Source organism: Bos indicus x Bos taurus, chromosome 17, assembly GCF_003369695.1.
Source record: "Bos indicus x Bos taurus breed Angus x Brahman F1 hybrid chromosome 17, Bos_hybrid_MaternalHap_v2.0, whole genome shotgun sequence".
Classification (NCBI taxonomy): Eukaryota; Metazoa; Chordata; class Mammalia; order Artiodactyla; family Bovidae; genus Bos; species Bos indicus x Bos taurus.
Window position 1 is genome coordinate 3,149,771 of NC_040092.1, and position 17,080 is coordinate 3,166,850.

Below are 17,080 nucleotides of genomic sequence, written 5' to 3' on the forward strand. Positions count from 1 at the left end.
TTGGAGTTGATGCAATGAGGGCATCATTGTTTAGTCTTTTAGTACATTCATTTGGCACTTTTGAGATGAAGGTAAGTTTCTCATTTTAGTACTGGAGAAGTGGTGAGCAGCTTAATGAATGGTCCAGAGATCAGAAGAACCACCTTCAGGATTGAGAATATAGACTCCAGTTTTCAAGTAATAGTACAGTAACTTTAGCTGGCAAGGAATAGTACAATAATGCAATAACTGTTTACAGAAAATAACCACGTATTTGTGATAATATCTGTAATTTTTTGATTGCTGTTTTTCTTATGAAGGAAATAAAATTTTTCTGAGTAGTGAATTGCCAAATGAGAGCCTGGTTTTGTTTAGGAAGGTTCTTACTGAACCAGAGTATTAGAGTAGGGATTGTAGAGGTCACCTAGGTGTAGTTTTGTGTCGCAGCCTGATGAATCTGAAATCCAACTAGATAAGGTCTCTGATCAAAAGTTATACCCATCTTGCTCATGGCATAGCCAGGAGCAGAACCTTTAGTATCCTTGTTTGTATTTGAGCTGCCACATTAAGAACAAGCAGTTGAAGGCCACTTTGTTCACAGATTGTGTTTGATAAACTCAGTTCTGAGTTTTGGGGTGAGGGGCCAAATTTGGAATGACAGACTATGTGATGATTTTGGAAGACCGTTGAAGGAGACTGGAGACATTAAATTCTGGGTTCTTGTTTTAGCTTACCTGAAGATTGTATTTGATAATAAAACGATAGTGAAAAGTGAAAGTGTTAATTGTTCAGTCACATTTGACTCGAAGCTGCATGGTCTGTGGCCTACCAGGTTCCTCTGTCCGTGGAATTCTCCAGGCAAGGATACTGGAGTGGGTAGTAGCCATTCCCTTTTCTGGGGGACGTTGCCAACCCAGGGATGGAACCTGGGTCTCCTGCATTGCAGGCAGATTCTTTACCATCTGAGCCATACCATCTGAGTTACCAGGGACTGTGGCTTCTGCCAGTCACATTTAAACATGGTCAAAAATCATCATTTTAGCAATCCTACTAGAGTAAGGATTATTCTTGTTTTGCATTTGAGAAGACTGAAGTTCAAAGAGATTATTACATGCCAGAGGTTACACAGCTTCAAGGCAGCTTCAAGGCACCGCTTCAAAGCGGTAAGATTTATCTGGCCACATGATTAGTGCTTTTAACCATTAGGCAACACCAGCTGTAGTCAGTTTTACCTTTAAAGGCTTGTTTCCTTGTATATATGCCAGAAGGTTTACTTTCCGTTTTGAAAGTCTTCAATTTTAGACTGGGCTTCCCTTGTGGCTTAGCTGGTAATGAATCCGCCTTCAATTCAGGGAGACCTGGGTTTGATCCCTGGGTTGGGAAGATCCCCTGGAGAAGGGAAAGGCTACCCTCTCCAGTATTCTGGCCAGGAGATAAATTTTAGTTTATCTCAGTGAACCTCTTAAATTGAGGATTCTGGGATATTTCATTTCTGTTGCTATTTTATGGCTTATTGAAAACAGAACAGAGCAGAGGGAAAGAATTGAACCTCAGTTAAGTCTCTTGTTTGAAATTGGAGAATTTTCTGGGAATTTGCCTTACTGTGTTGAACTGGAACCACTTGCTTGCATAAATGTTTTTGAGAGTCAGATGTATCATTTTGGAAGCTCTGGAATTTATTATCTGGATCAGACCTTAGAAATTGTTTACTTTTGAATGTATCCAGTTCTACGAGAAGAAAATATGAAGCCCAGAACACCTAGATAAGTTTTTGGTTTGTAACCAGTTTCAAGACCTTTATTGTGACCGGACTGGAAGTTCATTTCTAGAGGAAACAAATTTAAAATTTTTCAGAAAATGTGACTTGTTAATGGTAAGGATGGTAGATGTGTCCACTGGGTTAAGTGGTATGGTGTTAACCTTCAGAGAAGGGAGGGTTTCCCTTCTCCCTTTTTATAATTAAAAAAACACAAGACCATTTTAGGCTGTCTGATATCTATAAATTGCCATGGTGTATATTGTGAAAGAAATGACTCCTTAGCACCCATTTAGCAGAATCCAGGATAGAAGGGTAGGAATCAGTGTGATGCAGTAGAAAGAGCATGGGCTTGGGAGCCAGCCAGGCTTCTCTTTGCTTCCTGGCTGTGTTCTTGGGTAGGTCTACTTATATGAGCCTCAGTTTCATCATTTACAAAACAGGACTAATCTGACAATGTTTATGAGGATTGTATAAAATAATGTTTATAAAGTAATTAGATTGCACATAGTTCATAGTAAATATCAAATAGATAATGACAGTTATTTGTTCTAGTTATAATATTAGCTCATATAAACCAAAAATTGGTCAGTGTGATAGCAACTTGGTGTTTGGGGATGGTCATTAGGCAGATTAATTTTTAATAAGTTCTCGAGCATCTGTTGAAGATAATAAACACCTGCTTAGAATTATTATTGTTTTGGTATTGTTCTACATTAACTTGATTATATCAGTAAGGGTTTGAGGCAGGTCTGGGAAATTCTAACATGAAAGTCTTAGGTGAATTTCTTTGAAATACTGCAAATTGGTGATACGAGATGATTGAAATTAGGGTTTTTGAATAAAAATAGTTTTATGATTTTACTGCTGTTTGGTGTGGTGGGTTTTGTGACTGCTGCTGAAAAGTCCATGAGCAGTCTAGGTGCTAGATTCAAGATGGAGTTATAGTCGTGATGTTCCTTTGGCAGAAGGTACATATCTTAGGTCATTCTGTTTGCAGTCTTGTTTAGCGGTTTGATAGAGCAGGGTGCTTATGGATAAGATGCCTGCTTTGTATGTCTACTCCTGTTGGCACATTTAAAAGCTTACTGTCCCGGCCATTTGATATCTTTGAGTTGTTTTATTGATATGGGAAGTGAAGGTAGAGGAACCTTTCAACTTTACGTTTCTTGTGATTTATATTCCTGTTGAAATATGGGTTCACACTAAATATATTAAAGCCTTTGAATGTAAAAAGGTTGCCCTGGAATTTTTCAGCTTTATTTTCTAGCAGTTAAGGCAATTAACTCTGGACTGCATATCTAAGAACTCAGTATTACTGTGTGATGGGGTTATAAATATTCTATTGCTTTCAATTCAGACTGAATATAAATAGACCGTTTTCCTTACATAATGAGTAGATTTAAACTTGAATTTGTCATTGGAAATGCTGAGATGCAAAGCTATTTTGATTGTGGCACAATTGGTATAAAAGCCACAATCAGTTGAAAGTGAAAGAGTTCGTTAAAAATCTTTGTCTTTTTCCAGATGGTTGATCTTTCTTGGATTACATGTAAAGAATCTTTATGTCTGTGAAGAAAGGAATTTCCTTTGTTCCTTATATAAATAACTCTAAACTGCTTGCTAGCAACGAGTGCATCTCTTTGAATATTATTTGAAAAAAAGGGAAGATCTTTTATAGTTGGTATTTTTTTTTGTTATGATTTGAGAGATATTTCGAACTTTAGCATTTATTAGTAGGATCAGTTGAAGGTTTGAAGATTCTGAGTGTCGCCTCTGACCTTAGCAGCAGTTGTCGCAAAAGGCCCCTTTTGTGAAGTGTCAGTGCACATCATAAAAACACCCCTTAGCTACGTTGAAAGATAGGTTAACTTACCTGAAATCCGTTTTGTGGAACAGCATTGATACTGTGTGGAACAACGAAGACATTTGGGATGTTTTTAGATTCTAAATATACAAAGCAGTTTTCTAATTGTGTAGAAAACAGTGAAAACTTAGCCAGAAGTGCTTTGTCCTTTCCTTTTTGAGATGTTACTGAATTCTGAATGTCTTTAATTTTCATGTGAAGTGACAAAAAATAGGTTTTGTGAGAAGCCATTGCTATATCTGGTTTTTTTTTTTATTTCTTTGCCTGGATGGCAGAGGTATCAGAATTAGTTTTCCAGATTATTCATAGTCACCACTGTCACTACCATAGGCCAGATATTTCATTCTTCCTTTATTTCTACACAGATGGTAGTCTCAGATTGTATTCTTGTGTCCCCCACCCCTACCCTAGGAGCTTACTTCTGAGATTCCTTGAATTCAAGGAAATGAGAAGTATTGCAGTGGAATTTGTTATTTTACATTTTAACCTTCAAAAAATTTTAAAATGTATAGAAAACTAATTCACTTCATAAGTTACTTAGTCACTACAAAGTCAGACAGGAAAATGGTTGGTTGAAAGCTTTAGAGCAAATACTAGTTTTTACTTTTAACTTGTATTACTTTCAGCAAATCAATTTATTTAATCTAGCTTATTTCTCCAAATTTAATACATGGAGTGATATGCAGAAAATTTTTTGTTTCTTCAGTAGGTAATTTGAAGAATTTAGGGTGATACTTTTGGAGACAAAATTTTTTGAATAATTAAAGATATAGATGTTTTATGCAGGTTTTTTTCCTTGCGAAAATTTTTTTATTTCATGTAAAATAATTAAGAATTAGATTTAGAGGAATTTGAGGTCTTTTCAGGGAAATTGGAGATTAAATTTCTACTTTTTGTTAAAGCATGGTACTTCATTTGGATCAGCAACAGATATATTCACTGTTCTCACGGGGAAAAGTTCTTCCTAAAATTCCAAGGACTAGTAGTTTTAATTTAAAAAATTGCATTTATAAAAATTTGAAGATTTATTTGAGGAAAAAACTGTTCCTGGACAGTTGAGTTTTGGTATTTATTTTATAAACAAGTGTTTTACAATTTGTTTTGAACAATACAGTAAGTACTCACAAATCCTAGATGCTGGCTCTTTAATATTGGTATATTCTAAATATATATAGAAATTTTCACTTCATCTATTGACTGAAACTTTGTATACAAAAAAATTAACTGGAATAATATGTTTTTTTTTTACATTATGATAGTAATATATTATGTGGGTTAATGCTTACAAAAGTAAGAGTTTCTTTATTTCCCTGGCAGTCCAGTGGTTAAGACTGCTGTTCCATTGCAGAGGGCATGGGTTTATCCATATGTTGGCACCACAGGGCCAGGGGGGGAAAAAAAATTCTAGGTGGTTCTAATGAGGGCTATTATGGGAAATAGCACAAATTAAAGACGGTGTAAATAGAGGAAAACATGCATTAATACCATCTTTATTGTGCTGTGAATATGGTAATTGTGAATTTATCCTACCTAAATTTTGAGTAGCCTCCTAGAGGAGGAGATGACCATTGGCTATCCTTCTGGAAGGGACTAACTTGAGCAAGGACCCTAGGAGACCACACCAAACCTTTTTCCTCTTAGGAAGGGGTTGTTCAGGAGTATTATGGATTCCTTTATGTGGAGAAAGTTTTGGTTTTGGCCAAAATCAGGGAGCATCAAAAACTGGATTATTTTCTCCTTTCTCCCTACTTTCAAGTAGAGTATTTTTGCATATAAATTACACAAGACTGAATGGTTTTTCACCAGTAAATCATCACAAAGGTATTGGTAAAGCTAAATAGTAATGATTTCTCCATTGAGTGTTCTTACAGATGTGCAAAAACTGACAGCCGGTAAAGGCAATGATAAATAAAACATAGATATTTTTCTAGGTAGAATATGAATAGTGAAAAACATTGCTTTAGCAGTAGTACATCTGAGCTCTAGAAAGAATTGTGGAGAAGTTTAAAACTTGAGTAGTGTAAATTGATGCAGGTAGCAATTTTAGTTTTTTCTCCAAAAAACCTTTTAAATATTTTATAACCTTGACATTTTATTAGAACTATAGCTTAATTCATAATTCTTTTGCTGATTCTTAATATTTATCATTTCAGAACCACTCATGAATTCTTGTTTGGTGCTCTTGCTGAACTAGTTGATAATGCAAGGTATGTAGTCCTCAGGTGTGCAGTCTGTTCTTGAAAACTTATTGGGTTTTTGTGATCTCTGATCTCTGAAGGCTTGGGAGGAAGGCAGTTCTTTTGCATATGTGACTCACTCCTAGGAGGCATCTTACCCAAAAAGTATTTTAAATAGCACATTGGTTGATAATCCATTCATTTGTATGTTGCAGACTAAAAATAGTGAACTTACAACCTCCAAAGCTACTTTCCCTATGTGTTAGAACAAGATGATTGTTGTGAAACACAGGGAATTAAGATAAAAACTTAGGGATCTAATTACTAGGACAAACTGTTTAAATTTGCGCTACCAGGACAGTAAACCATCTATGTCTTTAAAATTATTTCAGAGTTCTGTGTCTTCCCAAAATGTACAGTCAGCCCTCTGTATCTGCAGGTTCTGCATCTGTGGATTCAAGGAACCACAGATCGAAAGTATTGGAAAAGTTCCAGAAGGTTCCAAAGGCAAAACTTGAGTTTGCTGCTTGCTTGCAACTATTTACACAGCATTTACATTGTGATAGTTACCATAAGTAACATAGAGATGATTTGGAGTGAACAGGAGAATGTGCATAGATTATATGCAAGTGTTACACAATTTTATAGAAGGCAGTTGAGCATCTGCAGATATTGTTGTCCTTGGTGGTCTTAAACCAGTCCCCTGCGGATGCTAAGGAGTGAGTTTTTTTGTCAGATTAGACTAGTTGATCAAAGCATCTTCCATTGTTAGCAGCTGTGCTTGGAAGAAATCATTCTTCAGCACGGTGTTATACTGAGTTCTTAGTGATAGAAGCCTCTAAATGTTACTGTGCAAGACTGAAAAGAAGTTTGGATTGGTTCAGGGATGGTGAAGTCCTAAATCAAAAGTCTGCCTATAATTATATCACAGATTTCTGAATGCACACATAAAATTCAGACATGGTGTTTATTGACCTATATGACTAATGAAGAAGAAGATGATAAGAGTTGACAAAAATACTTTCTAAACAGATGTCCAATTAATGACATAATGGTAATTATGTCTACCTATGTCTACCGTTATACTTTTATTGTTATTATTTACTGGACTGCGCATGGAAGTGTGCTAGTTAACAACTTGTTTAACCTGAAAAGCCCCATTTTCAGTGTTTTTCAATTGTTTCAGTCCTGGTTGACTCAATTTTTATATTTAAAAATGTAGCTTAATGGAACTATGTTTGAATTTGCCACTTGTTTAGTGATACGACAGTGTGTTTTGGCAGGCTGCTTTTTTATATATTACATGGTGAACTGGAGATTGCCTGGGAGTGTATGTTCCTGCTCATACACATACTTTGCCGATCTCTTCTGTTTTTGAAATGTTTTTATGTTTTTGGGAATAATTAGCTGTAGAGTTGTATGGATTTGAGTGGATTATTTTGCATTTAAAAGCACTGGAACTCAGCGCCTCATTTTCTTTGCCTGCAGTTGGCAGAATTGGGCTACATTACTTTCAAGCCTTTATGGAAGACTTCACTGATGACTGAGCTTTTATTTCAGCTGATGACTGGGACCTAATGGGGTGCCCTAAACTTCCTTTCAGGTTTAGGGAGGATAAGATTATAGGCTCATGAGTCAGTGTACTGACTGTAGTGTATATACCGTAAGACCTGATTTTCTTAGGCTTTGTGGCAGAGTATTGTTTTCCTTTTTTTCTCAAATCTTGGTGAGAAAGAACAATGGATGAAATATTGGAACATTGTTTATGATCGCAGTCAAACGAGTGATTGGAGTCATTTAGTGTGTAAAGGAATGTTCTTATTTATCCTCTAGCTGTTTTCACTGTGAAATTTTTATTTAAAAAAAGTGTATTCAGACCCTATGTATCTTGTGATTGTTTTAAATAACTTGGAGCTCCAGAGGTGTTTCACAGACATATAAGGAAAAGTGTGTTACCAAATGTAAAAGTATATCTTTAATGTATATAGAATTTCTTTTATGATTTCCTGAAAATAGATTGAAAATAGTATGTATCCCACTCAATACTGTGCATCTTGATGGTTATACTTCATATTCTCATTTGAATATTGATTTTTTTCCCCCAACTTTGCAGAGATGCTGATGCCACGAGAATTGATATTTATGCAGGTAAGACAGATACCAGTCTTCCTTCTCATGCCCAGTTCCCAGAAGAATTTACTGTTGTGCCTAAAAGTAAATGAGTGGGAGATAACTAGTTTCTGGAGTCTGGGTAGACAGCCTGATTACTCCAGGTTATTAGGCAAGACAGGTAGCCCTGATCAGGTATTTAATAGAAATCAAGAATATTGGTATTAAGGGAACTACTGCGAGGTGCCCAGATCTATCAGTCAGTTCACTTCAGTCGCTCAGTTGTGTATGACTCTTTGCAACCCCATGGACTGCAGCACGCCAGGCCTCCCTTTCCATCACCAACTTCCGGAGTTTACTCAAACTCATGTCCATTGAGTTGGTGATGATATCCAGCCATCTTATCCTTTGTCGCCCCCTTCTCCTCCTGCCTTCAGTCTTTCCCAGCATCAGGGTCTTTTCAAATGAGTCAGTTCTTCACATCAGGTGGCCAAAGTATTAGAGTTTCAGCTTTGTCATCAGTCCTTCCAATGAATATTCAGGACTGATTTCCTTTAGGATGGACTGGTTGGATCTCTTTGCAGTCAAAGGGAATCTCCAGAGTCTTCTCCAACAGTTCAGAAGCATCAGTTCTTCGGTGCTCAGCTTCCTTTATAATCCAGCTCTCACATCCATACATGATTACTGGAAAAACCATAGTTTTGACTAGATAGACCTTTGTTGGTAAAGTAATGTCTCTGCTTTATGCTGTCTAGGTTGGTCGTAACTTTTCTTCCAGGGAGCAAGCATCTTTTAATTTCATGACTGCAGTCACCCATCTGCAGTGATTTTGGAGCCCCCCAGAATAAAGTCTCTCACTGTTTCCATCGTTTCCCCATCTATTTGCCATGAAATGATGGGACTGGATGCCATCCATGATCTTAGTTTTCTGAATGTTGAGTTTTAAGCCAACTTTTTCACTCTCCTCTTTCACTTTCATCAAGAGGCTCTTTAGTTCTTTGCTTTCTGCCATAAGTGTGGTGTCATCTGCATATCTGACGTTATTGATATTTCTTCCAGCAGTCTTGATTCCAGCTTGTGCTTCACCGAGTCCAGTGTTTCTCATGATGTACCCTGCATATAAGTTAAATAAGCAGGGTGACGGTATACAGCCTTGATGTACTCCTTTTCCAATTTGGAACCAGTCTGTTGTTCCATGTCCAGTTCTAACTATTATTTCTTGACCTGCATACAGATTTCTCAGGAGGCAGGTCAGGTGGTCTGGTATTCCCATCTCTTTTAGAATTTTCCACAGTTTATTGTGATCCATATAATCAAAGACTTTGGCATAGTCAATAAAGCAGAAGTAGATGTTTTTCTGGAACTCTCTTGCTTTTTCTATGATCCAGTGGATATTGGCAATTTGATCTCTGGTTCCTCTGCCTTTTCTAAATCCAGCTTGAACATCTGGAAGTTCATGTTTCACGTACTGTTGAAGCCTGGCTTGGAGAGTTTTAAGCTTTACTTTGCTAGTGTGTGAGATTAGTACAGTTGTGAGGTAGTTTGAGCATTCTTTGGCATTGCCTTTCTTTGGGATTGGAATGAAAACTGACCTTTTCCAGTCCTGTGGCCGCTGCTGAGTTTTCCAGATTTACTGTCCTACTGAGTGCAGCACTTTCACAGCATCATCTTTTAGGATTTGAAATAACTGGAATTCCATCACTTCCACTAGCTTTGTTCGTAGTGATGCTTCCTAAGGCCCACTTGACTTCACATTCTAGGATGTCTGGCTCTAGGTGAGTGATCACACCATTATGGTTATCTGGGTCTTGAAGATCTTTTTTGTATAGTTTTTCTGTGTATTCTTGCCACCTCTTCTTTATATCTTCTGCTTCTGTTAGGTCCATACCATTTCCGTCCTTTATTGTACCCATCTTTGCTTGAAATGTTCCCTTGGTATCTCTGATTTTCTTGAAGAGATCTCTAGTCTTTCCCATTCTACTGTTCTCTATTTCTTTGCATAGATCACTGAGGAGGGCTTTCTTATTTCTCCTTGCTATTCTTTGGAACTCTGCTTTCAAATGGGTAGATCTTCCCTTTTCTACTTTGCTTTTTGCTTCTCTTCTTTTCATAGCTATTTGTAAGGCCTCCTTAGACAACCATTTTGCCTTTTTGCATTTCTGTTTCTTGGGGGTGGTCTTGATCCCTGCCTTGTGTACAATGTCACGAACCTCTATCCATAATTCTTGAGGCACTCTGTCTGTCAGATCTAATCCCTTGAGTCTATTTCTCACCGTATATTCGTAAGGGATTTGATTTAGGTCATACATGAATTGATGCTTTTGAACTGTGGTGTTGGAGAAGACTCTTGAGAGTCCCTTGGACTTCAAGGAGATCCAACCAGTCCATTCTGAAGGAGATCAGCCCTGGGATTTCTTTGGAAGGAATGATGCTGAAGCTGAAACTCCAGTACTTTGGCCACCTCATGCGAAGAGTTGACTCATTGGAAAGGACTCTGATGCTGGGAGGGATTGGGGGCAGGAGGAGAAGGGGACGACAGAGGATGAGATGGCTGGATGGCATCACTGACTCGATGGACGTGAGTCTGAGTGAACTCTGGGAGTTGGTGATGGACAGGGAGGCCTGGCGTGCTGCAATTCATGGGGTCGCAAAGAGTCGGACACGGCTGAGCGACTGATCTGATCTGAGTGGTCTAGTGGTTTTCCCTACTTTCTTCAATTTAAGTCTGAATTTGGCAATAAGGAGTTCATGACCTGAACCATAGTCAGCTCCTCGTCTTGTTTTTGCTGACTGTATAGAGCTTTTCCAGAGCTGTGTATCTATTTAAAGAAAGCCACTGGGATATTAATTGGGTTGATGTGGAGTGAAATGACCAAGTACCACTGATTTTCTTGATTGGAGTTAGCAGGTGGCCAGGTTTGTGGGGTTCGTAGTTTCTGCAGCCGAAGAAAGATCTTGTTGAAGGCCATCTTATCCCTCTGTAATCTTGGTGAGGACAAATCCCAACTTGAAGAGCTGCTGGTGTCAGTTGTACAAAACAGTTGTGTAACTGGATTGGCACTGAGGTTTGCAGAGATGTTCTCAGGCAGAGGAGTCAGGTGGGAAATAGGGCTGCTTTGCTTAGAATTTTAAAATATTGACACCGTCTATTATTTTTGCCTGATTGGCTTTGCTCTTTGGCAGTAAAGTCCTTTCTTTGTTATGGAGTGTGTATAGCAGTGACAGAAATCTTAGTCATTGTCGTTGCCCTACTGCTGCTGCTGCTGCTAGGTCGCTTCAGTCGTGTCCTACTCTGTGCGACCCCATAGACGGCAGCCCACCAGGCTCCCCCGTCCCTGGGATTCTCCAGGCAAGAACACTGGAGTGGGTTGCTATTTCCTTCTCCAATGCGTGAAAGTGAAAAGTGAAAGTGAAGTCGCTCAGTCGTGTCTGACTAGTAGCAACCCCGTGGACTGCAGCCTACCAGGCTCCTCCATCCGTGAGATTTTCTAGGCAAGAGTACTGGAGTGGCGTGCCCTTGCCTTCTTCGTTGCCCTACCCACCTTTTAATAAACAGCTTGCTTTCTGCCTGTTCAGTGTTTGTACCAGCACATTTTTTGTCATTTGAGTGCTAAAAATTTGGAAGTGGAAAAGAGGAAGATGGCTTTTAAATCCAGTTTGGCTGGCATTGCCTCACTTTTGAAAAACTTGAGTTTTTATGGGAATATATGGTTATCATATAATCCCCCTTTCTCTTTACAGACCCATTTTGATCAATGGAAATAAGCCCTCAATAGAAAGTAATTCTTAGAACTTCCAGTGTCATATAATTGTAAAGAATATTCCCAGATACGATTTCCTTCTGCCTGATACACTTTGGAGCAAAGAAAATACTCAAAACAGTTAAAAATCAGCTATCCTGCTTAAGTTCTAAAAACCTCTGTTCAAAAGGCTCTGCCAAGTGGTGAAAATAAGACTTCTTTTATTTTTAGAAGAGAATAACAGGAGAATGGGTCATAACATAAGAAAGTTAGAAGATGGTTTTTAATAACCCTTAGGCCAGGTGGAACTTTCTTGCTTTTTCCATGATCCAGCGGATGTTCGCAATTTGATCTCTGGTTCCTCTGCCTTTTCTAAAACCAGCTTGAACATCAGGAAGTTCATGGTTCACGTATTGCTGAAGCCTGGCTTGGAGAATCTTGAGCATTACTTTACTAGCGTGTGAGATGAGTGCAATTGTGTGGTAGTTTGAGCATTCTTTGGCATTGCCCTCCTTTGGGATTGGAATGAAAACTGACCTTTTCCAGTCCTGTGGCCATTGCTGAGTTTTCCAAATTTGCTGGCATATTGAGTGCAGCACTTTCACAGCATCATCTTTCAGGATTTGAAATAGCTCAACTGGAATTCCATCACCTCCACGAGCATTGTTCGTAGTGATGCTTTCTAAGGCCCACTTGACTTCACATTCCAGGATGTCTGGCTCTAGATGAGTGATCACACCATCATGATTATCTGGGTCGTGAAGATCTTTTTTGTACAGTTCTTCTGTGTATTCTTGCCACCTTTTCTTAATATCTTCTGCTTTTGTTAGGTCCATACATTTCTGTCCTTTATCGAGCCCATCTTTGCATGAAATGTTCCCTTGGTATCTCTAATTTTCTTGAAGAGATCCCTAGTCTTTCCCATTCTGTTGTTTTTCTCTATTTCTTTGCATTGATCACTGAGGAAGGCTTTCTTATCTTTTCTTGCTGATCTTTGGAACTCTGCATTCAGATGCTTATATCTTCCCTTTTCTCCTTTGCTTTTCGCTTCTCTTCTTTTCACAGCTATTTGTAAGGCCTCCCCAGAGAGCCATTTTGCTTTTTTGCATTTCTTTTCCATGGGGATGGTCTTGATCCCTGTCTCCTGTACAATGTCACGAACCTCATTCCATAGTTCATCAGGCACTCTATCAGATCTAGGCCCTTAAATCTATTTCTCACTTCCACTGTATAATCATAAGGGATTTGATTTAGGTCATACCTGAATGGTCTAGTTGAGAAATCTGTATGCAGGTCAGGAAGCAACAGTTAGAACTGGACATGGGACAAAGACTGGTTCCAAATAGGAAAAGGAGTACGTCAAGGCTGTATATTGTCACCCTGTTTATTTAACTTATATGCAGAGTACATCATAAGAAACGCTGGACTGGAAGAAGCACAAGCTGTAATCAAGATTGCCGGGAGAAATATCAATAACCTCAGATATGCAGAGGACACCACCCTTATAGCAGAAAGTGAAGAGGAACTCAAAAGCCTCATGATGAAAGTGAAAGTGGAGAGTGAAAAAGTTGGTTTAAAGCTCAACATTCAGAAAAGAAAGATCATGGCATCCGGTCCCATCACTTCATGGGAAATAGATGGGGAAACAGTGTCAGACTTTATTTTTGGGGGCTCCAAAAATCACTGCAGATGGTGACTGCAGCCACGAAATTAAAAGACGTTTACTCCTTGGAAGGAAAGTTATGACCAACCTAGATAGCATATTCAAAAGCAGAGACATTGCCAACAAAGGTCCGTCTAGTCAAGGCTATGGTTTTTCCTGTGGTCATGTGTGGATGTGAGAGTTGGACTGTGAAGAAGGCTGAGCGCCGAAGAATTGATGCTTTTGAACTGTGGTGTTGGAGAAGACTCTTGGGAGTCCCTTGGACTGCAAGGAGATCCAACCAGTCCATTCTGAAGGAGATCAGCCCTGGGATTTCTTTGGAGGGAATGATGCTGAAGCTGAAACTCCAGTACTTTGGCCACCTCATGCGAAGAGTTGACTCACTGGAAAAGACTCTGATGCTGGGAGGGATTGGGGGCAGGAGGAGAAGGGGACGACAGAGGATGAGATGGCTGGATGGCTTCACCGACTCAATGGACATGAGTCTGAGTGAACTCCGGGAGTTGGTGATGGACAGGGAGGCCTGGCGTGCTGCAATTCACGGGGTCGCAAAGAGTCGAACACGACTGAGTAACTGAACTGAACTGGAGGCTGGGTGGAGGTATCATTCGTGCACCACAGTAGGTCTCCCACCCCAGAGTGCTTCAGTGAGGAGCAAGAACTGCCACCTCTGGAAGAAGTCGAAGCTGTTTACATCATCGCACAGATGGCAAAGCAGAGAATATGTCTCCACTGCAAGTGATGTGGAAGGGGAAAAAATCATCCTGTTTTGGAAGAAGCTTTTTTTTTTTTTTGGCTGTGTAGCTTATGGGATTTTAGTTCCCTGACCAGGGATTGAACCTAGGGTCACAGCGTGAGAGCCAGGAATCCTAGCCACTGGACAGCCAGGGAATTCATGGGAAAAACTTTTTTTTTTTTTTTTTGTGGTGTCACAATTTTATTTTATTATTATTATTTTTTTTTTTTTTTGCCATTCTCCCAAATCTTCCCACCCTCTCCCTCGGAAAAACTTTTAAAAGAGATCATCTCTGCTCCTGTTTACCACCTTTGACCTTTCATTTCAGTCTTTCAGTCGTTTACCACCTTTGGTGGGTGGATTTCAGCAAAGACGCAGTGCTTTCACTTGGAATGCAACAGAGCAGTTGGATTTCAATTTAAATGCAAATGGCCCAGTGTACTTTTATTGTGTGCTCAGTGTTACCTGTTGTGCTTTGGGAGGACTTCGGGAGGAGTCCAGAGAGTATGAGGTGGGGCCTTTGCTAAATTGCCATTAGAGAATTTAGTTGTTTATCGGAGACAGGACTCCACAGTTGATTAGGGAAGAATAACTTGATCTAGAGGGAACTGTCAAGGTAGTTACGGATTAAATGGCATGATAGAAGCACTAAGCACTCTACCGTTTTGGGAAAAGACTTCATTTACTCCGAGTGCCTTGAGACTGGGAATCTTGACTGAGGTGCCCCAGCTTCACACTCTTCTACCTCAGTGTTACATTAGTACATTCAATAGAAATAAAAGCTACCTCATTTTACAAGTAGGATAATAGAATTTGTTGTTGTTCAGTTGCTCAGTTGTGTCCGACTCTTTGTGACCCCCTGGACTGCAGCACTGCAGGCCTCCCTGTCCATCACCAACTCCTGGAGCTTGCTCACACTCATGTGCATCGAGTTGCCGATGCCATCCCATCATCTCATCCTCTGTTTTCCCTTCTCCTCTTGCCTTCAGTCTTTGTTAGCATCAGGGTCTTTTCTAAGGAGTCAGTGCTTCGCATCAAGTGACCAAAGTATTGAAGCTTCAGTTTCAGCATCCAGTCCTTCCAATGAATGTTCAGGACTGATTTCCTGTAGGATTGACTGGTTTAATCTTGCAGTACAGGGGACTCGCAAGAATCTTCTCCAACACGACAGTTCAAAAGCATCAGTTGTTTGGCGTTCAGCCTTGTTTATGGTCCAACTCTCACATCCATACATTGACTTCTGAAAAAACCATAGCTTTCACTCTACGGACCTATGTCGCTAAAGTAACTGCTTTTTAATATGCTTTCTAGGTTTGTCATAGTTTTACAAAGAGCAAGCGTCTTTTAATTTCATGACTGTAGTCACCATCTGCAGTGATTTTTGGAGCCCAAGGAAATAACGTCTGTCAGTGTTTCCATTGTTTCCTCATCTATTTGCCATGAAGTGATAGGACCGCATGCCTTGATCTTCATTTTTTTTTTAATGCTGAGTTTTAAGCCAGCTTTTTCACTCTGCTCTTTCACGTTCATCAAGAGGCTCTTTAGTTCATAAAGGACAAACTGTATGGAGGATAATAGAATTAATAATATAATATGAAGTTTTTGTTGTTAATCTATCAGGGAACGTATTTTCCTGTCTCCCTTTCTAAAAGTAGCTTGATCCTGAACTTAGAAATCTTCCCAAACATCAAATGTAGTTTGAATTTGCCACAAATTCACATTACAGCTTAAAGAAGGGTGAGAGAGAAACCAGACTCCGGTACCCAACGTGTTCCTGTTAGATGGGGCCAGACTAGAACATGCCTGTCAGACTGTTTTTATTGACTTTCTGGACATCCTTCGATAGGGACTGCTGTGCTTCAAAGAAAGATTCCTCTTGTGATGCCAGGTCAGTGGTTAGTAAATGGAAACTTAGAGCAAATGCAGCTGAAATGAATACTGTTCAAACAGATTGCAGAGTACGATGAATAACTTGACGGTCGTTCTGTTACAGCCTCTGCTGAGGACAGCGTTATCTTGTTACCTCTGATGGTTCACTTAAAGCTCCGTTTTATGTCTCCTCCAGCTTTTTCCTGTTCTTCCCAGTGGGAGCTGGATGGAGGAATGTTGCAGTAATTGGGAGAAGCCAGACTTGGTCATCTAGGGGTAGCTTAGATGGGCCGCCTCCCACACGGTTCTGTGATGTCCTAAGCTGCCACCAGCGTCTGAGGCCAACTGCACAGAAGGCAGTTTGGCTCTGTCCTCCTCTAGGATGTATGCTGAGAGGGGGCGCAGACAATCCCCAGCTGCCCAGAGCCCCTCCTCTATCCAGAACTCCCACCAGCTTCATAGAATCCTTTCCTCGAGGCTTCGGATGTCATTCAGTTGGTTGATTAAAGTGAGTAGAAGGTGTGAGGAATGCATGTCCTAACTGCTGGAACGTCTGGGGGTTTTGTTGCAGGCAGGGGAGTCTCTAGTTCTTGCTAACTCTAGCTCTGCTTTACAAAGAGTGGTCCAGTAGTGGACAGTATTGGCATCACCTGGGAACAGTTTAGAAATGCAGATGGAGACCTCAGATCCTCCAGGGTGGAGCCCAGAATCTGTTGTAACAAGCTCTTCAGGTGATTCTTAAACGCACACTGCTTTTGCTCGAGCTGACGCTCTTCTCTGTCTTCTGCTTAAACCCTCCTTAACCATATGCTTGCAGGGGATAGTGTCCACTGGACTGGAAGCTCCCTGAAGGCAGTGGTCATAGTGGCATTGTTCTTGGCTATTATCTTCATTACAGGGCCGGGCACATCAAATAAATGTGTGATGGTGAAGCATTGTGAAGATGCCATACTGCCTGGTTTTGTTTTGTTTTGTTTACGAAGTTGAAGGAGTTACTGCCATGTCAGCTAGTCTGTCTTGGCTGCACATGACCATGGACCTGAACACTGCTAGACGCTTTCAGGCTGTGTGTCATTTATATGGCCAGGAGGACCCTCCATAGGTGTGTCTCTTAAACGGTATGAAAAAGATTTAAAATGAAGTCCTTGAGCAAGAAAGGGATCTCAGAGCCAGCGTTAAGAGAT

The 17,080-nt window shown here is 39.9% G+C and overlaps 1 protein-coding gene across 10 annotated transcripts in view; it reads left to right on the forward strand.

The window, feature by feature from the left end:
* Positions 1 to 17,080, forward strand: part of MORC2 (MORC family CW-type zinc finger 2) — a 42,693-nt gene that overhangs the window by 2,023 nt on the left and 23,590 nt on the right. For all 10 annotated transcript variants that reach the window (XM_027566287.1, XM_027566292.1, XM_027566283.1 and 7 more), the window contains 2 exons: positions 5,756 to 5,809; positions 7,893 to 7,927. In XM_027566287.1, the coding sequence (XP_027422088.1) occupies positions 5,756 to 5,809; positions 7,893 to 7,927 (89 nt within the window). The remainder of the gene's footprint in view (positions 1 to 5,755; positions 5,810 to 7,892; positions 7,928 to 17,080) is intronic.